The 26,688-nt window shown below is 36.5% G+C and overlaps 1 protein-coding gene across 5 annotated transcripts in view; it reads left to right on the top strand.

The window, feature by feature from the left end:
• ULK4 (unc-51 like kinase 4) overlaps positions 1 to 26,688 on the top strand; it is a 220,841-nt gene that overhangs the window by 129,650 nt on the left and 64,503 nt on the right. For all 5 annotated transcript variants that reach the window (XM_040069141.2, XM_040069151.2, XM_040069131.2 and 2 more), the window contains 3 exons: positions 348 to 453; positions 23,083 to 23,249; positions 26,513 to 26,611. In XM_040069141.2, coding sequence (XP_039925075.1) covers positions 348 to 453; positions 23,083 to 23,249; positions 26,513 to 26,611 — 372 coding nt within the window. The remainder of the gene's footprint in view (positions 1 to 347; positions 454 to 23,082; positions 23,250 to 26,512; positions 26,612 to 26,688) is intronic.

Raw genomic sequence — 26,688 nt, 5'->3', positions numbered from 1 at the left:
AAGTAAAATCATACAAAGGGAAATATTTCTGGTTCTGAATATGTAGAGATTAGGTTGATAAATTTCTATGCCATTTTTAAAAATCCTAACATTTTAAACCTAGATAAGTATTCCTTCAGTTTAAAAGAACATGGGAGGAGTTTTGGTCTAAGGTTTTAGATCAGGGTCCCTGAAATTGATCTTATCTACTAAGATATTTGGCTGATTTTACAGTCCTTTAAACGTTGAATTTTAAGGGATTGAGAAAGTACTGCTTTTGTAATACAATTTCATTTTTAATAGTATTTTAAACTTGCAAAAGGAATACTAGATTTTTGGTTTTTTACTGTTTTGTTTTGTTTTTGCAGAGACACCAGAACAGTATACTTGGTAATACAATGCAAACTGTGATTGCCTTGCTGAATAATATTGTTGCTAACAAAAGTATGAACATGATGATACTCTTTGAAGAAGGTATGTCATCTTTATTCTCAGATGTTTCCCAGTCTGTAGTATCTGGCACTGTGTGAAACTAAACTTCAATCTATTTAGATTTTGTAGTGGTTGTTACATAATCGCGTTGTAACTGATGTCCTCCTCATCACTTCCTCTTCTTTCCTTACCAATTTGATTACAAATTTAACTTTTAGAAAGTTGTTCTTCCAAGAAAATGTGCTTACAGAAGAATTACTAACTGAAAATACATTATACCTGTGAAGAATGGCTTGGGAAGGAATGCATGGGCTAGAGTTCTGACCGTAACAGTGCGCAGTGCAGAGCGACTTCTGCAAATTCTTCCTTTTCTTGCTGGTTAAACCTGTGTCTTGGTTTGGGACAAATTTGGGAGAAAACTCCTGTATAGGATCTCTCTAAGGAAGCAAACTCAAGCGGCTCTTCTCTCCAACCGGTCCGGAAAAAAAAACTCTCTTTGGAGAAAAGTGGAAAAAATTATTTTACTAAACAAATGAAGTGCATACAAGTATAAAGAATGAATAATATGAAACAATAAAACCTCTCCTTCTGAAGTGAGATGGCAAATTGAGAAAGTCCTTGCCGTGGGTGTAGCTTGGCTCTCTCTCAGTGCCTCTCCTCAGTCCCAGTCCCTCCGGCGCTGCTGGAAAATGCCGAGGTCCAGGCTCTGGTGGGCCACAGGTGCAGCCCCCAGTGCTCCCCTGGGTTTTCAGTCTAGAGCAGGTTTAAACAGTCCCAAGAAAAAGGAAAAAAAACAGTCCAGGGAACTTCTCTGCCCTAGCTAGCTGAAACTAACTAAAAACAAAAAAAAAATCTCTGTCCTGCAGTCTCTCCAAGACTCCGCCGAACACCCCGTCTGCAGAAGAATGTGGAGGAGTCAGGCAGTTTTCTCAAAACAAACTCTGCGCTTCTCTTTGCTCTTAGAACTAGTCTTAAAGGCACAGGACTCAATATACAGCACAAACAGAACAGACGATTGGGGATACAAGCATCATTAAGTTACCCTAGGACAACCTGTGAAAGGATAAATTGTACGATATTTGTGCACACTTTCAAGAAATAGCTTCTGTTCCAGTCCAGTGATGTAGACTACGACTATGAAGTCTTAGTCTACAAACCATTGCATATCTTCATGAAATGTTTACCACCTAAGCTGGGTAATAAAACACTGGCACAAGTTGCGTGGAGAGTGGTTGGATGCCCCATCCTTGAGAGCGTTCAAGGTCAGATTGGACAGAGCTCCGAGCGAACTGATCTGCTCATTACAAGAGTTTTGGACTAGATGACCTTTAAAGGTCCTTTGCAACCTAGGCTGTTCTATGATTCCATGATTCATTTCACTGTGTTATATTATCTAAGCTCCTTTTATTTAGAAATTGGTTCTGAAGAAAAGGTTTCTGCTATTGGAAATCTATATAAATTACAAACTTGTTTAGAGACATACATTTTGATAGCATTTCTTCTGTTTATCATGAATGGGTGAGTGACATCTAGCAATACAGATCTATCCTACCATCTATACTATTTGTTGGTACATGTACCAGCCTATGAATCCATCAAGATGGGTAGTGGGAATCATGTCCTTATTTTCATAATTACCACGGTAGTTAAAACACTGATCCAGAAAGCCAGAGAACTGAATTCCTGAACCTTCCTAGTCTTAGGGGATTGAAAGGGCAATGCCATTATTCAGGAGACAAACTGGAAATTGACATTGTTGCTAATAACATATTCCTCTCTTCTGTTGCAAACAGATCCACTCAGATCCACTCTGAAGTTAGTGATGTATTAGTGGACAACAGAGCCAGGAGAAGAAGAAAGAAAGAATAGAATAGTATGACTAATTTGGAAAGCGCTGGTTTATAGGATTCTGATTCTTTGGTTATTTCTCACCGAAGTGCCTATCACACTTAGAACTGGTTGTGGTTTCCTGGGATTTGAATGTATGTGCTACTTTTACTGTCTTTAGGCACATCTGCTCTCTGTCAGGCAAAATCCTAAGTCGGCATTGACCTGAGTTGCAGCAGGGTAACTTGTTAAAACCGCACAATGCCGAGAAGTTTGTTCATGTCCCACAAGCACTGCAACCATATAATTGGCATGCCTTACTTAAGGTGATACACTCTGCCTTTCTGTGTGGCAAATTAGGTGCAAAACTGTTTAACAGCAAGGCAGAAATGCCTCCATTCCCTAAATATCTCTTCATTATTGTTCTGCAGATCAAACTTCTGTGTCCTATTTATGCTGCTGGTAGTATGTCTGTGCTCTTTCAATTCTCATCTGCTCCAAAAATAAAACACATCTCTTCAGTCACGCTAGTTTCCAAATTAAGGAAGATGGATAGCAATAATATTAAAGTCTTTTTCTTGTGCTATGTCATAATGACTCCAGTAATATTTTCAGACTAATACTGATTAGATAACACTAACTTGGGCACACTGAACTTCAGCAACCACACTAGAGAAATCAGCACATTTATCTCAAGTAATAATTTATCTCAAGTCAAATGTCCCCATTTTTTCTTATCCCTTTTCCCCACTGGCTAATCTTCAAAGTACTGGAAACCTGGAATTTGGCCAGTGCTTTATTGATTTAGGGCCTAATTGTCAAGTAAAGAACTTCTAAAATTTGGTTTTCCAAGAATGTTATGAGAGTATTGATCTTGTAATTGCAGACTGTTAGATTTTCTTTGAATTAAAAGGGGAGAGAAGTTAATTCTGTGCAAACTGGAGGGCTTTATATCCTTTGCATTACCATCTGTAAGTATCTAGTGTTCACATCAGGAAAATACCTTAAACTTCTGCTACCATATCTTTGGCATTTAGCTTCTCATTTTGAATTACTTCTGTGTGATGGATAAGAATGCAATCTAGTAAAATGAAAACTGAGCTTCCTCTTGCAGAAAAATATCCTGGAGTCCAAGTAGAAAAGTTAAACATGAGTCAGTGGTGTGCATTTGCAGCCATCAAGGCAAAAGAGGCGTGCAATGAGAAAGAAAAACTGCAAGGTTGAGGAAAGTGATTATTCTCCATTCATTGTAGTGTCTAGTTTTGAGCTCCAAACTGTAAGAAAGGCATTGACAAGCAGGAGGAAGTCCAGAGAAGGGCAACTAAGATGTTTAGGAAAGTGGACCACATGATATGTGTATTTTCAGCCTCTGCCTGTACTATTATATGAATGTATTCCTTCTCAGGTGCAGAGTTTTGTATTTGCCTTTGTTAAACTTTAAAAGGTTTTTGGCAGCCCTTTTTTTTGAGCTCTTCAAGTTCTTGAGCTCTTTCTGAATCCTTCAGTCCTTCATCACATTAGCTGCTTTCTTAATTTCAAAGTCATCTGTAACCTGCTGAACATGCATGTTAAGACACCCTATTAACACTGTGTCTATGCTGTTAATGAAGGTGTTCAGCATTCATGAGCTATTATCCTGTGTTAAAAAAAAAAAAGGCTGAAGACAGAGTATTGTGGGTCATCAATTTCCCTTATTTCCCTGTTACAGTGTGATAATTAATTCATGTATATATGCGGCTTTAGAAATTAAAAACCATAGATACTTGCTGAACATTAGAAGGACCTCAGGTTAGGTGGTCAGTCCTGTCAAGATTTTTGTATCTAAGAGTCAAGACCTAAGCAATGAAGATTTCTTTGTGATTTTGTGCATTCCTTTCTTCAGCTGCCAAGAGGCTGTAGTTTTGCAGATAGATCATTTAGAGACCCACATCACTATTTCTTTTTGTGCCTATTAACCTCTGACTTGCTCAAAGGAGTTGTATGAGGTGATAGATTTTTTAAAGGGCTGTAGTTACATGTTGAACTTTCCCCTTTCTCAAGAAAATCTTGCATGATGCCACTTTCTGCATTATTGCTTCTATGATTTCTTGTTATTAAAAATGGTATGGTTGTGTATTTCAGCAACTTTCATAGAAGGTGGATTGCCTAGTATTAATTTCTCTCTTCCCTGAACTATGTCCTTTTGTTTTACAATAGATCAGACATGAACTGATAACCACTTGAAATGTTTAAAGGTGAAATGGAGCAGAGCATATGCAACTGAAGTCACAGAGGAATTTAAAATGGCCTGTACTTGTGTTATCAGCTATTAAACATTTGTTCTGTTAACATTAATGACAATTTCCACTTAGTAATCAGAGGGGAATAATATGATTCAGTTTAATTACTGAACTAGAATTCAATAAGGAGACTAGGATTAATATACGGTCCCTTGTGAATAGCTAAGGAAAGATATTAAAAAGCCAAGACAATTGTGGTCATTTTCAGCATGGTCTTCTAAGAGAATGCCATTTACCTTCTCTTTCACTGTCTTGGCTTCTGGCTGCCAGTCTTTCTTTCCTCCCTTTCCCCATCTTTTGATATCAGACAATTTCAAGTTCACGTGAGAGAGCACAGAGGTCCAAATAAACAAAATATGTATTCAATCTATAATAATCAGTATCTGATGATGGAGACCCAAGTTAATGCCATAATTTAGGGAAAGACAAAGGGCTTATCAATCAAATATTCTTCACTAGTGTACAGCAAATTGAATAATGCTGTATATGACATGTAAAAATATAGATATAGATAGTGTATAAGTATACATTACATAGTCTAAAGATCTATTAATTAATACATTTCTGTGGTCTTCTCAGTATTCACTTCCCAACTTCTTTCTAGGTTGCCTGCAGTCTCTGTTTTAGGTTTGTAACCACTGAGTTTAATGATGTGTTGGTCAATTCCTGAGGAGGATACCTATGAAATGATCCCACAGGCTCGGTCAGTGCATGGGAGCAACTCGCAGTGGAGGGTGTGCTTATAGTTGGGTGGCACAGGACAAAGCAGTATCAAGGTTTCAGAAACAGGGGCAGGGAGTCATCAGTGAGGAGGATGGTGACTTAACTGCCATGGAGGTGGGCAGGGATGCAAGATGCAGATCTGTACAAAGATGGGTGTTGTTAGTTCTACTGGTCATGAAACAACCAGCTATACATTACTTTGCGCCTGTCATATTAAAAGGTTTGGCACTTGTTGATTCTAAAATGAAAACCCTGTTCTAGATGCTAAGATTATGAGTTCCTAAGCAGATGTTGTAGGAGTACAATGGTTGATCATCTGTTTCTATAGACAGGTGCTAGAGCAGTCTACTGAAAAGACATATTGTCTCTCTTAGATGAGTGTCTAGTGATAAGCACTGACATACTGACAAATTTAGACATAAGATAAACCACGAAGCCAGGGTTGGCTGCTTGATAAGTGGGTAGTGTGAGTGTGCAAGGCTGCTTCATTATGTGGATGTGATGATTAATATATAGCCAAGTGCACCACAGCACTTAATGTAGTGAAATTCTTGTACTCAAGTACAATTCACAGATATAGAAACTTTTTTTTTTTTCTTTCAGTTCAGTCTCTTTGCTTTTCTTTCTTTACTGGTCTGGTCATTTTTCGTTTTTTTGGGGGGGGGGGGGGTTTGTTTTTCACAAATATGGTTTGTACAAATTAAAAGCAGGAAAAGTTGAGTCATTGTCCAGTTAGCAGTGCTTTCCAACCTTGAGTATGCTTTGTCCATGGGTAATATTCAAAGGCAAGAAATGTCTTCACTCTAACTGTTGGATCATTTTGTTTATAGGAAGAGTTTGGGTATATCATATTAGACTGTAGAGAAATGTTTTTCAAAGACTTAATTGCTTCACAAGGATCTTCATTCTGAAGAAATTAACATCTTGTTGGAAAATAGATCTTATAGGTTGCAGTGGATAACTTCTGCTAGATTGACTGTAGCTATTTATTTCTGATAATGCATCAAATTTCTTATGTTTATATAAAAAGCTATTTTCAGCATGTTTAAAAGGTAATTCCAAGTTTCCACTGTTATTCAAAGCTGATCTAGTAAACTGTTTTCAGCCCAGTATTATTTATGAATGAGTTTACATTTTTAGCTTTTCTGAATCCCATTATACTCTGTAAATCAGTCACCAATTATTTTTTATGATGGTCATGCAAGGAGATGATTTATATATAAAGTTCAATATAGTCATGTTGAATTGAATTGCCTTTCCCAGACTGTGCTGCTGTAATCTTGTGCTTGGCTACCATACTGAAGTAACTACCACTAGCAGTATAAGGAGAGATGTTTGTCTGAATGTCAAAAACAAGTTTCCGTTATATAGTCTTAATGATGTTGAATCTCAGAAGTTAAAGTAAAAAGGAAATTATAGGGTTTAGAACAATAAAAATAGTCTTTGAGTTGTGTGAAAATGTGACTGCTATTAGTAATGTGTGGTACTTTAAGCTGTTTGTGTAAAACCTAGAGTTCCTAAGGAAGGACCTTTGGTGAAAGTGTAGAATGTCAGCTACAGCAGTCATAATATTTAATATCATACTAAGAAAGCATGCTAGGTGCTAAAAGCAGGGACAGTTTTTAAAAAGAGGAGATCTGCAGTAAAGTTTGTAGTCAGATGATCCTAACTCATTTGTAGCTCATGAAAGAAAGATCAGCTTTCATGACTGAAGTATCCTTATTCACCTTGTGGTCCACTACTTTGACTTTTAAGTCAAATGTCAAGAGATTAATTAGATTTCAAATGTCTTTGTGTGTTGTATTGTAAAAATCTGTTAAATACTGCATATCTAAAAAATTACCCTCATGAGACCAGCATCCAACCTTTTTCAAGGAAAAAAAAAAAAAAAAAGAGAAAAAAAAATCTTTTAAATACACAGATCTTTACAAAGTGATAGTTATTCCTACCATAATAACTATGAATTCTGAGCTGTCTAGAAAGACCCCAAACATTTCTAACTTACCTAAGCCTTAGGAGGATATTCTTCTGTCACTTCCTCAGAGATAATTTGATTTCAGCTTCAGTCTCCAGAAAACATTTGATCATGGTGCCCATAGCACATTTTTTAAGAACAGTTTGTAGCTTCCTAGCTAGCTCACTTGACACGTGCTACATCACCAATGTTCGTGAAATTAGGCAGTCGAGTGCAGTAAGCTGACAACCCACATCTTCCTCCCTGCTGCACTCACCATGCAGTAGTCTGAACTACAGTGCAACACTGAGAAGGCATTGGTGTGTCATTACACGTGACTTGGATTTTAGGGGTAAAATTGAGTTTTTGGAGTAGCTGGCTTCAAAGTTGCAGCATTTTCTTCCAAGGCGGGAGAATTTGCCTATCTCTTAACATGGCAATTGAGAAGAGGAACATGGATTAGTCATACAGGGGTCTGCTTGCAAGGGAAAGGCAGTACTTATAAAATTCTATAGAATACATTGCTTAAACTAATATGCCCTTTTTAAAAAAGCAACAACAAATAAAACTCAGACGTAGTCTGTGAAGAAGTCAGCTACATGTTCAGACTGGTTCTGAAATAATGTACTCATTACTTACTAGTTTCTATTTTTTCCTAGGAGTCTCCTGCACAAGTTTTACAGGATACAATATAGAAGTATTTGTTTAGTGACTGAAGATAGAAAAGGTGTTTTATAGCAGTGCTTTATATCTGCTTACTGTAAAACTTAGTTCATGTGCAACTTATTGTGATTCTGAATAGAGAGATTAGCAGGGAGAATAAGTCAGGGAAAGAACCTAAAAGCATTTTTATGTATTTAGTCAGTGTTTAGAAACAAAATGCTCTTAATTATATCAATTTAAAATAAGAAATAATTTTAAAATACAAAAAAATAAATGTATCATCTTGTCTGAGTACTTCCAGATGTTGTTTCTTTATCAATTGGATGTGAGAGCAACAGTCCCTTGCTTAGGGGTACGCTTTGTGACTTCTGCCATGTGAGATGTAAGCCTTTCACGGCTCCTTCCCAGTACTCTAGTAGTTAGTTCAGGTCTTAAGCACAGGAATGTCTCCATGAACATCTAAAGATAGTCCTGTGTTGTGTGTCTTGTGTTCATTTAAGTTACAGTTTATACGAGAAGTCAATGGTGATTGAGCCTGAAGAAGTTTCTTCTGGGATGTTACGGAGCTCAGAATGGTTTTTAGCAGTATTAAGACATATTTTTCTGACCCAGAATGCCAATCACTCAGGTGGAAGTGTGTAACATCATATGGGTAAACTTAGAAACCTAGTATCACAAAAGATACATAGGAATCAAGTCAAAATAGCATGGTAGTAGTGAAGTCTTTGAGGAAAAAATAACCTGTGTCATCCTGGGATATTCAGCAATGCAGCCATCTGAAAAGGATGAAAATAGAAATGGTAATTGCTGCAAGGAACAGTTATGCCATTCAAATAGAACCAAGCCTGTTGTTGTTTACCCATACGGCACAAAATGTAACAGGATGCTTGCTAGAACTTCAAAGGATAAAGTAAGTGAATAAGGGTTCAACAGGTTGTTACATCTTGTCTCTCTAGTGCTGTACTGTAAAAGAGACCTGGCATTTCTGTGGCTGGAGTAGATGTCCTGATGCTGTCTATCCCTGTGGCCAGCCAAGCAGATCATCTTGCAGCATAGCTGGCTGCTTGAACTACATAAGGTGTCTCATTTTAACACTTAATTGATGGAAAAAACCAGAATAATAACAAAAAATATTCAAACTCCTGTCATTCTGTTGTATTCTAGTCTGAGAGGCTTTATGCAGACATCTGATTGTACAACTGATCAGCTTAGTTTAATAGTGAGAGGTTCAATAAATATAGTAATTTCAAAGCCTAGACTGTCTTTAAATTTCTAAGATGCCAACCATAATAGACATTTTCTGTAGCTGTCTGATACCCAGACAAATTTAAGGTTTTGACTGAATGCTCTGATTGATACTACTTGGAGACAGAAACCTAAACTGAAAAAGTAATTTTTTTTGTTAAAATGAAAGGCATGGATTTCCCATCAGGTTGAGGTTGTGGGTATACAAAGGTTTCCTGATGACAAACTCAGGACTGTCTTCAGTCTTCAAAGCTTTATGGTCCTTCTCACCCACTTAGTTATGAAAATAGTATTATTATTTTTTTCTCCTCTCTAGAGACTGTGGTCTTAGCATTTACTCTAGGTGTGCTTTTCCTGCAGTTTTATTCAAGTATTTTCATTTGACATTATGGTAGTATTCCCATGAACTGCATTTCAAATAATAATGTATTAGCACTAGTGGATTTGGTCAGTTTGAGGAAAAATGAGCAACTAGGTAACCATGTACCTATCATATTAGCTAAAGGTTAAATACTGACAATGCAAACTATTGGTTACAGATAATAAATGAAATCTAATTATCTATATCATTATCTATATGATATCCCTGTGTATCTTTCAGATACAAATAGTAAGTTGAAAGGTCATTTTAGGAGATGAAATTAAAGATAGAATTGTATATTTGAAAAGAGGAACATTTTAAATACAGTTACTGTATTACTACAGCCATAGGTTGTAGAGCTATCACATATGTTCAATTCTAGCAGTTAGAACAGTCTCAGTATGACAGCAATGTACCATGCCAATTTGAGGTAAGCATAAAGTCACAAAAGTAAAAAGTACTTTCCACAAAATTAAACTGTATCAATCATTCTGTCATAGGGGAAAGGCTTCTTCAGGTGCACTTGTATGATCCTACTGGAAGAATTTTATTTTGTCAGTTCTGGTTTGAGCAGAACCAGATCTATCTAGTGGACAGATTAATGAAATCTGTGGTTTTTCACTGCTTAAAGAATGGTTTGAGGATTTTATTTGTTTTGTTTTAAATGTCTTCAATAGTTGTCATAGCTCCCATGCAGCCAGATGTTTTTTGTCTTCTAAGTTATTTTCAGAAAAAACTCTGTACTGAATAGATATGTTTAATCCATTTGTGGACAATTAAACTTGAAAATAATTTCTTCTTTAAAGTAGAAAGGGAATTACATCATAATGGAGAAACTGAAGTTATTTACATCTTTTAAAGCCCTTTGAAATTCCCAATTTTTAAATAAATAAAAAGCAGTAGTCTATATTACTTGAAACTTTTCCTGTGATAGTCTTCCTCTTCCACCTAAATATTTTTTTCTTTCAGATTTTTGCCTAAAATAACATTTAGATGTAGTCTTTTTAGGATTATGTTTTCTTTTGCTATTCAGGATCTAATTTTATAATATTGTTTAGCTTAGCTTTTCCAAACACTTTAAGTTACATTTCAATGTTCATTTCATATTCAATAACTCATTTCTATAACTAAATTTCTTTAGAAGTCTTTACATATGGATTTTCCACCATCTTAAGGCAGTATATATTCAGGTAAGTGTGTTCTCATACAAGTTATTTAGACAAGTTACCACTCCAGAACTGGTAGGTTTTTCCTGTGGCATTTGATTAATGCCTCATAGATCTGATAAGGTAACTAATTTTGTGTATAGTTGTACAAATGATTATTTACATTTTATAGCAATGTATCTGCATGTAGTCAGTTTTTGTAAATCAGCTGCTGGGAGAACCTGTTTGAGGTGCAGTTGAAACTTCCAGCTGAGGGACAGTGCTTATTTAAACTGCTGTGACAAAATGTAGATGTCTACCAGATGATGCTCTTTATTCTTTTAAGAAAACACATTTCATAAGTGTAATCCAAACTTGTCTATCCATGCTTTGAAAAGAATTCTCTCATTTTAGTTTAAGCTTTTTCCTAATTGAACCAAGATGGTATTTATGTAAGATGGGTTTATGAAGACAAATCTGTCAGCAAGGACATGTGTTTGACATGTCATCCGTTTCCAATCTGAGCTTTAGTAAATTAGTTTTACTTTTCTCTTAAAGAGGCCCTAACTTGATAAATATTGGTGGGGGGATGTTTTATAAATAAGGTTTAAGTGTTTCCACAGATGTCTCCATGTTGTTAGAAGATATTCCATCAGCTAGTTTTTCCTTCGTTTTGGTCAAAGAAAATGTTGTTTCCCTTTGAATTTTTCAGATTAATGGGAGAAAAAAATAGGATATTTATATAAACTCTGAAGCTGTCTTCTGTCTTTTAAGTGAATCGAAAAACTGGGAAGATTTTTTTTCCCAGTTACCACCCACTTTTAAAAAAGATAAGGAAAAGAAACTTCTTGCTCACGTGTGTTCATTCAGTTTAAACTTGTATTTCCTGAGGGCCATTCTTTCCTTACTTATCGTATTTAAGGTTGCTTGCTCAAAACCCTCTAATCCCTGTTCCACTGAGTCTTGGGAAAAAAAAAATCCAGTAAAGTGTTGGTAATGGATTTGTTCACACTCTTAAAAGATCATATTTCCTAGCTAACATGTCCATATTGTGACATAAAGTTTTCAGCCAATGATGCAGCCATGAAATACAACTTATTTTCATGGATGACAGCAGAACTAATGCTAATATAAGTATTAAATAAAGATGGAAAAACAGTAAAATTATCCATGATGGCTGAACAGGCTTTCCAATACCTATTTTTGCTGAATAAGCGCAGATATAATGTATTTTGATCCCATCATTCAACCCAGAATGACAAGAATTGTGGGTTTATGCCATTATTTATCTTACTAGAAGAAAAATGTGCAAACTGTTATATACTATGCATTTTCTTCAGAAATTACATTGAATGTTGTTACGAGAGCGTGTGGTTCAAACAGCAACACTAGAAGATTAATTTAGAGGTAGCATTTTGTCTATACTGTGAGGAAAATCATAAGCAAGTTAAAGAAAAGGCAGATAGAATACCCAATGGAACAGATTATCAAGGCAGGTTTACAGGTTTTGACAGAAGACATGGGAAGAACAGCATTGCTTACAGGATTTTTCTTGCCTAGGCTATGGGTCAGGCAGTCACTGAGACCAGGTCTGTGCTTTGTGGGATCAGTCTGGATGCAGAGATACCCTGGGCTGCGTGCATGAACTGACTAGAGGGCTCTGTTGTGCACCCTGAAAGAAAACCTGCTCATGAAAGGTGTGCATGCAGTACTGTACAACATGCAGTGCTACAGTAACACATCGAGAAGGCTTAAAATGACAAGTCCTGGTAGTAATTTCCTAATTTAATTCCATGGACCTGGCCAGTGTGGGTGCTTCCTGTGACATCCAGGATCCCAGGCTGAATTGTAGTCACTCTCCCAGTTCAGTGCAGTGTTCTTGCAGGCCAAATTGTGCAAAATGTTTGAACTCTACCTGCCCTGAAATTGCTTGTCTTGAAAATTTAACTACACATGCCTCTCACTTCTGGTGTTTACTTGCTGCAGCTTCTCTCCAGTTCTTGAATAATTTGTTTCAGTTCCAGAGAGTCCTCCAGCTTTCCCAACAGAGATGCATTTACTTGACATAGATCCAGATTCACTAGGTCCAGGCTTCACTTTTTCTAGCCCACTTCTGAAGTCCCTCTCCCTAAAAGCACAGTCTTCATTAAGGCTAGTCAGTTCTCGCTTTCTAAAATAATTGAAAAGGTATCATAAGAAGAATTTTTTAAATTCTAAGGAAAAGGGAAAAAAAACCAAAAACAAACCAACAAACCAGGGAGAGAGAAAAATAAACACAAGAAGAAGTGATACAAATTAAAACAACTGCTCAACAGCAACCAAACAATGCCCAGATAGTCCAGGAGCAGTGTCCAGCCTGCCAACCTCTCCTTCTCAGTTCTGTCACTGAGCATGATGCCATATGGTGCGGAATATCTGTCTGGTCAGTTGTGTCCCTGTTGGAAAAACACTTTTTCTGACCCAGAGATGGGGCTCTTGAGAGGCCTTTTAAAGACCTTTATTCCGTTTTCAGTCTCATGAGAAAGGTGAGACCGTACAGATGTTATAATTCACGCCATCAAAATCAGAAGCCACACTATTTCCTAATTACAATACATTATAAGTTTTTTTTGGCCTATCAGCTTTTGCTACACAATGCTGCTAACGTTTCTAAGCCAATTATCTATTAAAATACCCCGCGTGGGTTTTGCTACAATACGTCTTTCATAGTTCTATTTCTCCAAAATATCTAGTCTATTTGCAAGGTCATAATTTGAAACTTGTTTCTAGTCCAATTTCTCTCTCACAATGTCTGTCCTATTCCATGGCCTAAGTCAGCATTCTTTATCTCAAAGTGTGCATACAGATACACTAGACTATGTGAGGCTTCTGTTAGGCTTTGAGAATTCTCTACAAATCAATTTCCCACGTCTCCTCCAAACTTCTGTGCACCTCCAACCTGTTTATTAATGGGCAAGGCAAGGAGCAGAAAAGCCCTTGACTCCACTGTGTGAGTGCTGGTCAAAAATAATTGAAACCTCCCTGTGTTATCAACACTGTATTCAGCACAAAACCAAGCCAGAGCCCCTGAAGAAATATGAAGAATATGAAGAAATTTAACTCTATCTAAGGCAAAACCAGTACAGGTACTAAAGCAGTGCTTGCATACAAAGTTTGTCCTGCTATTCTGTTGCATATCTTCTCAAGTCACACACTTAAATCCTAGCTGTCTAAATCACCTTTTTCTGTGGCCATCTGTCTCACTGTAGTTTTATCTATGTTCTTAACTTCTTCTTCACTTGTGAAGAAGTAGGTTGCCCTCAAACAAACCAGGGTCCAGATTCTCAATTAAAGCATCAGATTAGCAGCAGGATTAATTTCAGTTTGTTGCTGGGATGGGCAGTATAGTTCACTGTTTTTGTTTTACAACTGGGTGGTTTGGACCAAGACAGCCTAATAGGCCAAACTATTCTGTGTGATCTCCTTCCAGAGTTTATGTGGAAGTTTTGCCTGGAGTCTGAGCCAGTCTGTTAACGTACGGACATAGTCTTCACTACTCCAAGCAACAGCTACCCACATAAAAAAGGTGCGAGTTAGATCCGTGTTCCTATTGTGTGGATCCTATTGAAATAGGGGGAAGAGGTATGGGGCACAGAAATCAAACCATACACAGGCTTTCAGTTTTTTCAGAGCCTCTTGATTAAGTAAGCTGAGCTCTAGTACCAGCTGACCTAACTCAATGTAGTCTTTTGAAGTCAAGATAGTTTGGATCAGGTAGCTGTGTTGAGAGAAAAAAAAAGGCTCTCTTGACCTAAGTTGTACTAGTATCAGATATTAGGTAGGGCACTTTTGGTACAGCTAGCATGTAGCCAGGGACAGTGTGATCACAGTGAGATGGGTTCCAGCTCAGAGATCCTAGCAGTAAGGTTGAAAATCATGGATAGGTCAACACAGAAAAAGCATACCATACAAACAATAAAAGACATATGTCTAAGCCAGTTAATGGGAAGGATCACATAATCTGAAGTGAATAAGCAGTAGTTAAATTTTAGAGATTTCATCAGGTGTGTCATTATTGGTATGGTCATATGATAGTAAATAAAGGTGTCTGCTGGTCAAAGTTATCCCAACGCTTATTTGGGAAACAATTGATGTAACAGAGTAGGCTTAAGGCAAATGTAATTTAGGGCTACAAAATATAATCTGGTCATAAGGGCTAAACCAGATTTGCTATCATGTAACATCCTGACCTCTGTTTAGATCCTTTGATCATTTAAGTGCAAATACACAAAGGGCACCTTGGACAGTTGCAATTACTATTTGTCTGCTTTCATTTCTGTTGTAATTGATGAATAACACAGGATGTTACAGGAAATAGTGGCATAGATTCAATTCTGTTGTAATAACCAGCAGCAAATTCCACTTAGAGGATATTCTAGCCTTTTCTTTTTTTCTTTGGTGCAGTTGCAACAATAGTAAAAGACTCGCTTAAAAATCCAAGTACTTCTACTCTATGTTTTCATCTTATGGCAGACTGATGTAAATAGACCAATAGGAATAAATATGTAATTTCTTTTCTTATGACATGACTTTGCAGTAGTGATTTTTACCCTTATCCTTCACTGAGTATGTATGGGAGCGGTATTCAACCATGGTTTATTCCTGCAATTTAGAACTGAAAACTTCAGAGAATTTTCCAAAGCCAAGGTTCATTGGTCCTTATCACTCCCAGCCCAGGCCTCTTGAAGGCCAAGAGTAATTAGTGCTGGTAATGTCATTCAAAGCTGTTGAGTGCTGTCAGTTTGTGACAAGAGTTTAGGGCTGTATCTGCATTCTGAGGCTGTTCACATCTGGTCTGTATGGGTTTTGTTGAAAAGACAGCTCTCTAAGTTTAAATGTGGTCTCTCAAGGATGTTCGTAGAAGGGAAAGTTGATGTCAAAGCAAAAGCTTGTTAAGATATTTGAAGGAGATAAACAGGGTTTAATCTTGTGTGACAGGAAGTCTTATTATTAAAATAGAAATCTCTTTAGAAGAATTTCTAGTTCTAAATTAAGCCCAGGATAGAAATTCCTCTGTATTTTATCACATGGTAATTGTTGCAGACATGATCTTTCAGAGCAGTAAGTCAAAAGTCTTTACTGAATCTTTACTGACTTCAAATCTTGCTGAATGCTCAGCATTCCCAATTTCACACAAATAACAGTTTCAGTTTAGTGAAGAACTTTGCCTAGCTTCTGCCGTTAATTTTTGAGGACTTCATGCAGTCTTCGTTTTTCTAAAAAGTATACACTATATATTAACTCAAAATGTGCAAGCAGAAGTTCTCCCATGTTGCTGTGAAGCAGCCACTGCTAATATATCAGACTGGCTTTAAAAGATGTTTTAAAGGCTGTTGTCTCTCAAAGAGTGAAGTGTCCTGTTAGATATTCTTGTTCCTCATGTAGATCATTAAAACCTGCTGTTTGGAAAATCTTCTAAGCATCATCCACCTTCTGTCTGACAAAACCAGAGGACTTTATTTTAGCTGACACCTTGTAGGAATGAAATAGGGTGTATTGAGTTTTGACATGAAGTATAGCATGCTGTAGAATTATGGTTCTTTATAAAATGAACCACAAGCTCTAATCTATCTCTGACATGTGGGGAGATATCTATCTGAGAAGTTGCTATAGAGTTTGCTTAGTAACAGCAATGATACTCAATCCAAACAACATGATTTTATCTTAATGCAGTTTTGGTTTATTTAATTTTTAGTATTTTATGATGCAATGTTGTGCTTGCAAATACTGCATAATTGACAAATTAAAAAACTGTAGGAAAAAAAAAAAAAAAGGCTTAAATCCACATGAAAACAATGCAAGTTAGGTGTTTAATATATGTACAGTTGGTGAAAGAAGTATTTTAATTGTATAACCTGGGAAGCCACTGTATTACCTCCACCACTACTCCTCCACAGGTTTTCCAACTAAAAGGGTCATTTGAGTGTGTGAACCTGCTTCAGGCAAACCAGGGTGCCAGCAACATGGTATCCAAACAAATCAAAATTGGCTGTTCACATAAGACACTCTCAATGTCTTATCAACTCTGTGAATAGATCCCCTGAATGTTATTATAGTCCATAGTTATGTAGTATTCGATCATACAAAATTGTAGAAAAAATTATATTGGTTCTGATATAACTAGAAAGCATTTTAATATTCTTAAAACTATTTTCCAAGAGAAGTTACTTTCTGATCTTTCATTCCATCCCTGTTGAACAAGTTCACGTTCAATGAATTGTACTCCTAGGAATGAGAACTATCTTGGTAAGTCTTGACTAGAACAAAACCCTTTGCCTTCAGAACCTTGAGGCTGTGTACCCATATATGCTGTGAACTGAGTTTCAAACATCTTGGTTATCTTTTCTGAATGAATTATAGAATCGTTGAGTCAATCTGACACAAAAACCTCAATTGAGTTGAAATTTTGTCACAGATGAGAAACTCCTTTTTTCCTATTTCCTTGTTTTTTATTTTTATTTTTTATTTTTTCATTTTCAAAAGCAACAACAAATTGGGAACTCTCAAGGTATCAGTGATTATACTTCCAGAAATACCCTTCCTCTGTGCATGTCATTCTAACCATGTCTTTTCACAGAGAACAACCACAGCCTAGCCTAGTTGAACTAATTTGTTATATTCTATTATTTTTATATTGACAGTCAGGCATATTCAACAGTACATGATTTTATTATTTCCCAATTGTTCAAGTGGCATTTTTACTATCCTTTTTTACACTCAGATGCTTTTTCTTATGAGAGAATCCACCTGGTTTTCTATCTTTTAGTTGGCTAATCTATACAGGTGCTAGTCTTAATCAATTACATGTTTGATCCATAGCTTAAATTATGGAAAAAAGCAGATATCTGTGTTGGCAGGATTCTCTTTTATTCAGAAGAGTTTGACTCCCTAGGGAGTCTCCAGTTGTGCAGTCTTTTTTTCACTAGAGAAAGTTGCCACTTCTTAACTGCCTTCTAACAATAACAGCTAAACACTGCCAGTCCAGGAAAAAGTAAAGTGGAATTATGTCGTGCTTTGTCTCGAAGCAGAACCATATTGCTTCTGAGAATGCCAGTTCTTTATTTCTCCCAGGCAGTCACACTCAAGATAACATAGAACTTCCCAGTCTACTTTCAACCTAGCTGTAGTGAAGGTGATAACTGGCTTTTCTTCCCTGCCTGTCATTATCCTTTCCGCACCCATTTTCTTGTGTGTGAGGGAAAGACTGCCTGTTTGGGCACCATTGGTGGGTGTCCTTCATTCCATGTGTGCAGAAAAAGCTGAGCCACTCTTCCCACAAAGGGAAGCTCTGCAGAGCCTTGACCGCTTCAATATGACAAATTCAAATGAGATTTTTGTCCCTTAAACCTAGTGATTCTTTTTTCAGTCATACAATTTCCAGTCATTCTACCAGTGCTAGGAATAGGCTAGCCAGTATTCACAATTTTTTTTTCTTTAGATGCTATTCATTTTTAAGATCAGAATACAAAATAATTTTCAGGGCAGCAGTCGTGCAATTGGTTTGCTCAACAGCCAAATCATTGTTTTTCCACTTGATGTAATATTCATATCTCACCAAATTTTGAAAACATTGGTGATCTATTTTTTTTTCCCTTGCCTATTCTTACCTCAGTATTATTATAGCACTAACACAAATAGCTCCTAAAACATGAACAATAACAAATAAGGAACAAAAATAACATTAAAAGCAACAAGCCTTTTTAAAAATGCCTTTACCCTAGATACCATTTGCTTTATGTTACCTATTTTCAATTCTTCAAAACAGGAAAACTTATGTAGTAATGCTGTGATGCAATGAATGCAATTTGACTCCCAGATTTATATAGGTAAATAAGGTTTTATGAAGAACCTTTATGTCATTGTGGAGTATCTTAAGTGCTCAGGTACATTCACTCATTCCTGCATGAAAGCTTTACAGTCCTGTAGTCCAGTGTTTCTTCTTGGCAATACTTTTAAGTTTCAGCATTAAAATTTAAAATATTATAAAATATAGTTTATATTTAATCTGGCAATATTGTTGGTTCACTCTGTAAGTAAGAGAAGGAAGAAAAGTCAAATGCATGTACATTTGGCAATATCCCTGGGGAGTCAGTTGTGTAGGTGTGGTACTAATGGGAAAAATGGCTCTCCAGAGAGCAATGTGCAGAGAGGAACAAAGAGAAGGCTTTTTGCCGGACTGAGGGTTTTGCTGCTGGCTGCTTGGCTGCACGGTAGCATTGTTCGGGGGAAGTGCACCTGCTCTAACATTTTCTTCAGCTGGAAGCAGACAGGTTTGTTGAATGCTCTAATTGCTGGTAGGCATGAAAGGATTGCCTGGAAGATTGCTTCCTAGGCTGTCCTTTGATGTTTCGTATGATTTGGAAGTGAAGATTTCTTTTCCTTTTTCCATCTTACTAGTAGGTGAGAATAAAAAAATCTCCTCTCAGCTTTCATTCCAGAAGGTATCATGGCACATTCAGTCTGATTAGCTGTATCATGGGCCAAAAGACTCCTTTTATCTTTTGAAAGGTATGTAAAACTCAAGCGTAGTCATCACAGTCCGTATTCATAAAGCACTATTCGCTACATGTTCAGTTCATTTCAGGGGTCTCTGAGCAGGAGAAATACTCTGCTGTGAATGCTAGGTTTGTCAAGTGCTGTAAATCCATGGCTAGAAATTTTGGATACAATCCTTTTAATACATATTATATATCGTGGACCACAGTTCGAAAAGATTCTTTGTTTTGTTAGTTTATAAACACAATAATTCTAATACAAAATGCAAGTTTTGCCTGATTTGTCAGCAAAATTTGAACAGTGGAGAACTGCAGTGAGGCTTGATGATTTGAATGTCCTCCTTTTAAAGATAAAAACAAGGCATGACTAATGCCCTGTGAAGTCTTGTACTAAATTCAGACTATAATTAAAGCTACAAACAGTACGGTGTGATATATTTTGTTTGCAGAAATATGAAAATTAATAGAGTAACTAAAAAACTCTCTAATAGGTTAAATTATCAGATTTTATTTAATTCTCTTACTAGGAAGTACCTAGCTGAAAGAATCGTGGTGCATTACTTTCACCCATGTAAACTATCACTAAAAGCTTTCTCTTGAGAGGGTGAGCTATTGCCAATGTACTTGGAAGCAACAGAACACTTGACTGTAGGTTGCTTGTCCAAGTAGAGGAACCCTCCTCAATTGCATTTGGTTTATGTCTCCTCTGTGATACAGATTTTGTATTCAGATCCATCACTTGCAAAGTTCAGGAGTGCATGAAGTGTGTGTCTTTTTAATCAGAGCCGATTTCACTTTCCAATCGAGAGTTGAGAATTTATATATGAGAAACCTATATCTGTTATATGTGACTCTGAAATGTAATGTCTGAAATTTTTAAAGCTACATATTGGTTTAGGCTTTATTTAGGAAATTAAATTGTTGTTCTTCAACTGTTGTAAAATTTGGGAGAAAACCTTCAGGGTATCTTCTGAAACTTAGAGATCCATATGTGATTTTTGTATTATGGTTTAGTAAATTATTAATTCAATTTCCTTTTTATAAAATTGCATACTTTTTTCCCAAACTATCTGTTCTGCAGTTCAATTTTTTGAATGCTGAAACATGTCAGTCTTGATCTTTATACCTGCCTTTTGAGCAAACTGGTTACAGTGCCAGTGGTCAAGGTCATTAGAGTTCTATGGAATTTTGTCATGGTCACTGTAAATTACATCAGCTTCCCAAATTTCTCTTCTGAGCACAAAGTGTGTGTACTTTGTCTTGTGATGTAAGCCAGGAGTATATTTACATGTCTAAAACTGTGGCCTCAAATTTTCATTTTGTTGTGACATTATGAAGTGTTTTAAAGAGTGTATGTCTGGAACTTTATTTACTTGGCCAAGAGGTCAGTCTGTTGCTTTTATCTGTGGAACCAAATGTTTGTCAGGTTTCTGTATGAATCATCCAGAGTGTTAGGTGCACCGGTGTTTTATTCTAGACATCTTTATAATAAAGTTTGGATGTGCTAAATTTTCCTAAAGTATTTTAAGTCCAAGAAATTATTTTCCCTGCAATATTTTCAAATTTGGCTTGCACATCTTTGTACATATAGCTCTGTGTGAGCATGTACCTAAATGAAATTCATTAGTTCTGATGTTTTAGTTAACTAGGTAAACATGAACATCTCAGGTGTTTGGAGGCAGGGATGCTAATACACATACCCTTAGGATGTAAGCACTTCAAGAAAATAGAATCTTAGGTGATTATATTATTCATGTCTCAAAGGATGGGGAGGAGGTTTAGTGTTTGGTTCACCTCCTTATTCACCAAACAGAAGAAATGAGTTGTGAGATTCAGGCTGGCACAGCCAAGGGAATAAGCAAGTGTTTCTGTTCAGAGCTGAAAGCAAAAGGGTTGCGGATCACAGTCATGGATCCAGGTGTTTTGTTCACTACTAGCTGTTCCCCACTGTTCACTCACTAGTCAACCCTACTTAGTATTGTGACTACCGCCTAAAAAATTCTTAATGGTGACACATGCAATGCAATGCCTGCTTATGAAAGTGGCCTTCTCAGCATTCGTTTCCAAGTTACTGTCCTAAGGGGTATTTGTAACCCATCTGGAAAGAAAGGGATGACTCATTCATTTTGACGTGGCTGTGGATTTTGTGGTAGTATACAGAGAAACAATGTGTACTTGGTCATATCTCTGCAGGCAATTTTTCTGACTTCCCTTTGATAGGGACCAAGCCTTACTGGACTGTTTCCTTAAGTTTATTCTGATCTAGTCTGTTGAAAATAGTCATCAACTAACTACAAGTTTTGTATTGGGTAGACATGCAATTATGTCTTTTTTCTTCTTGGTTGATATTGGTGATATCACTTAAATGTGTCACTGTCAGATGCGCACTGATTTTTGTATGAGGTGTTCAGAACTGCAGCAGAAATTTCACTCTGAAAAAGGAGAAGGAAATTAAATATGTGAGATTAGAATTATTTCATTTTGAGAGCTTAGTTTATTCAGACGAAACTCCAGGAAATTCAAAGCTTGTCCTGACCTGTCATCCGTCAATAAACTGTTGTGAAAGAATACTGCTAGTAATCATAAAACCACAGAAGATGTGAGATAGAAGCAGAGTAAGAGTCTTAATGATCCCAAACCATAACTTCATTCTAAATGAAATGAAATTCTAATTTCCTGAAGAAAGTATTAATAGTGAGGAATAGGAGAAAAACAGTAATTTGTAGGAAGTTTAGTTAATTGATGGAGTATCTTTCAAAGCTAAAATAGTTCAAATCTTCAAAGGTTTGACTGTTCTCAGAAGCTGAATGGTATAAACACATAATGTGTTCTACAGTCTCATATTAATCGTGTGTTGATGTTTGTAGAAATATGTACAACTTCTAAAAAGAAAACTTATAAAAGGACACTTTTTACTTCATTGAAATTAGTGAAATACATAAGTAATTTTTTGACAGTCATGGGGGCTAGACGCTAATATATTGATAGGCTGCATTGTTGCTACATATGGGCAGCCAAGTGACTGCATAGCAAATTGCAGATTTAAAAGATGGTTTGCAAAGATATTATGGTTTTGTTAAGAAACAAAGTACATTTAATCACTTACAAAAATCTGAAAGAAATAGATTAAGATCAGATACTATGAACTCAGTCAATTTGTATTTGAAAGTAAGAAAGATTCTGAATTGAATTGATATTGCCTTGAATTGGATTGTATTTTTCTGATATGTCAATTGATTTGCAGTTAGGCAAGCTACAGGGGCTGATGTTATTGAATTCTAAAGGAGCTTAAAAAATCCCTTGAAAACAAGAAGATATTTTCAGAAAAGGTTTTACTAGCATCAGTTAAACAAATCTTAATAACAATTTAATGTAGTATACAATATTTAATTTTTAATGCTCTTCTGAATATATTTTTTGTTAAGCATAGCACTCTTTGGTTCTATAATTAAAGCATAAAGGTAAGGCTCTAATTGACAGACCCGTTAAGAAACTTCAGTCTCAGTTAAGTTCTAGGTTCCACCTTGAATTGTCACTTTGTAACAGCCTAGAGAAATTGCTAAGTTCTTGTGATTGGAGAAGAGACTTGTAGGGGTGTTGTAGAAGAGACTTGTGAGCATGCTAAGGAAAAGTTTAGGATTCAAAGTAGGTTTTAATTTAATGAATACATGCAGTTAGCAAATTTGATTGTATCGGTTTAACTCTATGAGGGTCCAAACAGAATAGGAGAGTAGGTAATTATAGTAATGGAGAAAAATAGGAAATTTAATAAATATCCATAAAGTATGTAAAATTTGGTGGGTTTTCTTTTTTGTTTTGTTTTGTGGGTTTGTTTGTTTGTTTGTTTGTTTGTTTGTTTGTTTTTGGTCACCTTCCACACTGTTCTTTTCCTGATAGCCTATTTATTTTTTCTCTTATTTTTGTCTCACTTTCTATATAGGACTGGCTCATCACGTCTGTAATCTCCTAATGGAAGCTATGGCCCTGTACTTGGAGGCAGATGATAAAAGGAGCACCAAGACAGCAAATGTGGTGCTTCTGTCCTTACTTGACATTTTGCAATACATGCTGACATATACAGCAAACATTGTGCGCCAGACTTTGCAGGTATGGGATTTATTCATGGGGTCTTTACTGTTTTAAACAATTTTTAGATAACTTCCTATTATCCTTAATAATGAGACTCCTACTATTCTGATTTTTTGGAACTTTTAGTGTGGTGAAAACTCAATTTGTCTTCCAAGTTTCTGTTTAAACCACTGCAAGGCATGGCATTGGTGGGACATCCTCCTCCTTAAAAGTGGAGCACAAAAAGATACAATTCAAAGAATTTTCTCATAACCCTCTTAGTAACATGTGAAGGAAGAGCATTCCTCATTTTTAAGACATGATGTAAATCTAGCAAATATTGCTTTTCTTTTTAGATGATCTGCCAAATTTTTAAGTTAGTCAAGTGGAACTGACTTTTGTACTGCAAACAGTTTTGCACTGCAAACAACAACATGTACTCTTCATGTTAGGTTTTTTATTTTCTTGGGATTATTCACTGAAGAACAGATATTTGTTAGGTGAAATATGTCTATCTAAAGGACAGAGATTTAAAAGATTGCAGATAGATTGTAATATCTTTCAGGACACGGCTGCTTTAGTCCCCAAAGGCTCTCCTCTGTGGGTTTTTCTGTATTGGTTCTGTGTTTTTTGGTTTGCTGGGTTTTGTGGTGGGGGGGATTGGTTTTTTTGGTTTGGGGGGGGGGGGGTGGAAATGTTTTTTTAAGTAGGCTTAAGGTAAGAAGGTGGCATTGAAAATTGAGCTTTAATCTTTTTTCTACATCAATTTACACAAGCAGCTATGTTATCAACCACATTTCACTGCAAGGTTTTTGGTTTGGTTTAGATGTGTGATGGTACAATACCCTGTCTTTTTTAAGTCCTCTATTAGCAGGTTCTGTAATGATATTTTCATCTAAGAATCACTTCATAGATCAAATTTTGTAGGCTAATTGCTTGTTGTCATATTTTTGGCATCACTCCTTGTAATCATAGCTCAATTCTGGACTTATGCTCCATACAGCAGTGGTGAGGCAAATTATTCTGGAGGACACATGAGGAGAAAGGATCTTGCACATGGATTGGTAACATTAAATTGATGGGTTTTATTTAGATTTAAAATTAAATCTATTTGTTCACAGCCAAATTCTGTTCTGGCTTTACTTGAATACAATAGTTGATTGATGCACTGGAACTCCAGCTCCAGTTTTGTTTATCTCTTGTCAAAGTAACTGGCTTTGCTCTTAAAGCCTAATGAGTAACAAGGGGCAGGTGGAATACTGAGTTTTGAAGCATAGGTCTATTCTGTGCCCATATGATATTAATTTTCCAATGGTGTTACTTTTCTTGGCTTACATGTCTTGACAATAGTCATCACAAGATGCCTGAGAGTTCTGCATCAGTACACATACCCTATTGAATGGTGGCCATTAGTTGTTGACTACATAGTATTCCACTATTCATGTGTCACTACATGCATCCCAAATATTGTTCTTGGACTGTTTTTATAGAGATGTTTTGAATAAGATACCATTTAAATCAGAACTTGTAAGACAGAATCAAATCTCCTTGTATTACCCATTTCTCAGGCTTTTACAGATGGTAGTACCTTGACTTGAATCCTTTTTATTTAAATATTGTATGTGTAAGGTGATAACCTCATCCAGATGCATAGGCAATACATGTCACCACATTTCCATTGCATTTATGTACTTCATGCTGAATGGTGCTGATAACTGTATCCAGATTTAACAGAAGAGTTTGCTCTTTGTGGTCCAAGTACTTTCAGATTAATTTGCATGTCTGTTTTGGAGAAGTTTTGTCATGTGTCCCAGAGGCGGCCCACATTAGCTGAAAAGAATTTGTAATTTCACTTTGATATATGGACTCTATTTTGTGACTCTGGCACAGGTTGCCCAGAGAAGCTGTGGATGCCTCAGCTTTGGCAGTGTTCAAAGCTAGGTTGGATAAGATTATGAGCAACCTGGTCTAGTGGGATATGTTCCTGCCTGGGGGAAGGCATGGGTGTGACTAGATGATCTTTAAGGCCCATTCCAACACCTTAATGTTCTGTGATTATATGATTTTACAACTTAATGTCGGTTTAACAATAGTATAATGTGTATCCTTCATATATGTATATAATTTCTTTAGTGCTATTATTCATTCTCTTTCCAAAGACACTAATATATAAAAGTTAAAGAAAATGGTTAAAGATTCCTGATGGAAGGTCTTCTCATCCACGTACTAACAAGAAAAAGCTGTTTTAAATTTTGCTGAAGTGAAGGTAGCTTACTTCCCTTACTTCGTTAATATACACATTCAATTTTTTATCTTCTATGCACCTTTTGTCCTTCTTGAACTTCAGCATTCCAGGTCATTGTGGTGAGTCTCAGAGAGGGACATACCAATGTGACTTATTGCCTGGAGGAACAGCTCTTCAGTTCTCTTTTATTTAGAAATTCTTTCCAGAAGAAAGGCATTATCCTTTCAACTCATAAGTATGAACAGTGGAGTTTGAGCTATAGTGGCACCTGTCTCAGGGAACTTGCTCCTCTGTTCACTTAACCAAATGAAAACATCCAAGTATTACACTTGGACAGTGATTTTTAGGATTGAGCTATAAATGAAACACAATACAAATTATTTTTAAATGTGTCCTTTAGACAAATTGTTAATTTTTTTTTTCCTCTAGCAGATTGACTGTATAGGGTCATGGTCCAAAGTTGGTGCAAGGTAATAAAGTTAAACGAAAAATCCTGGAAGCTGACATTTCAGGAGCCCTGGGGCAGGGATTGGTCATAAATAGCACTGCCTAGGGTAGTAGTATGTCTTGATGATGGAGGGATGACAGTGGTCAGAAATACAAGTAGTAACTGATATTATTACTTGAAAGCTTTATTATTCCTATTTCAGAAATAATTTAAATTATCATATATTGTGAATATTTCAGGATACATAGGCAGACTGGCAAAGTTGGACAATATTGCTGAGAATCCTAAATTTTCAGTCACCTTGATTATCTTGGTTTGAGGTACCTTTTGCACGTACATTTTATTGCATTTTGCTGAAGAAATGTCATGCAGGTCAGTATGTTCAGCCTGTACAGAATGGCATGACAGCATGGGTCCCTTTGCTTTGTGCTTATTGTCACAGAGGGAGCATAACTGCTCATTGAGAGCTCAGGAATACTTAACTAGAAAAGAGTGAATGAGTCTCCTTCAAACTTCCGTTCACACTTCAACCACTTAATGGACCTAATTTGTTCCTCAGAGCAGAACAGTCACCAAAGTTACTTTTGATTTCTTTTCTCTCTTGTAAAGGCACAGAAATCTGGTGCAGGAGGGGACACACAGGCTGCTGAAGACCTTCTGCTTATCAATAGACCCCTGACGGACCTGATTAGCCGGCTTATTCAACTGGTGAGTTTGCTTGTTTGTAACCTTATGGAACGTTGCTGAAGTTGGAGTTATACAGCTGAATTCAACATATCAGAGCT

This window comes from Hirundo rustica, chromosome 1 (assembly GCF_015227805.2).
Source record: "Hirundo rustica isolate bHirRus1 chromosome 1, bHirRus1.pri.v3, whole genome shotgun sequence".
NCBI classification, from domain to species: Eukaryota; Metazoa; Chordata; class Aves; order Passeriformes; family Hirundinidae; genus Hirundo; species Hirundo rustica.
This window is presented reverse-complemented; position numbering and strand designations above follow the sequence as displayed.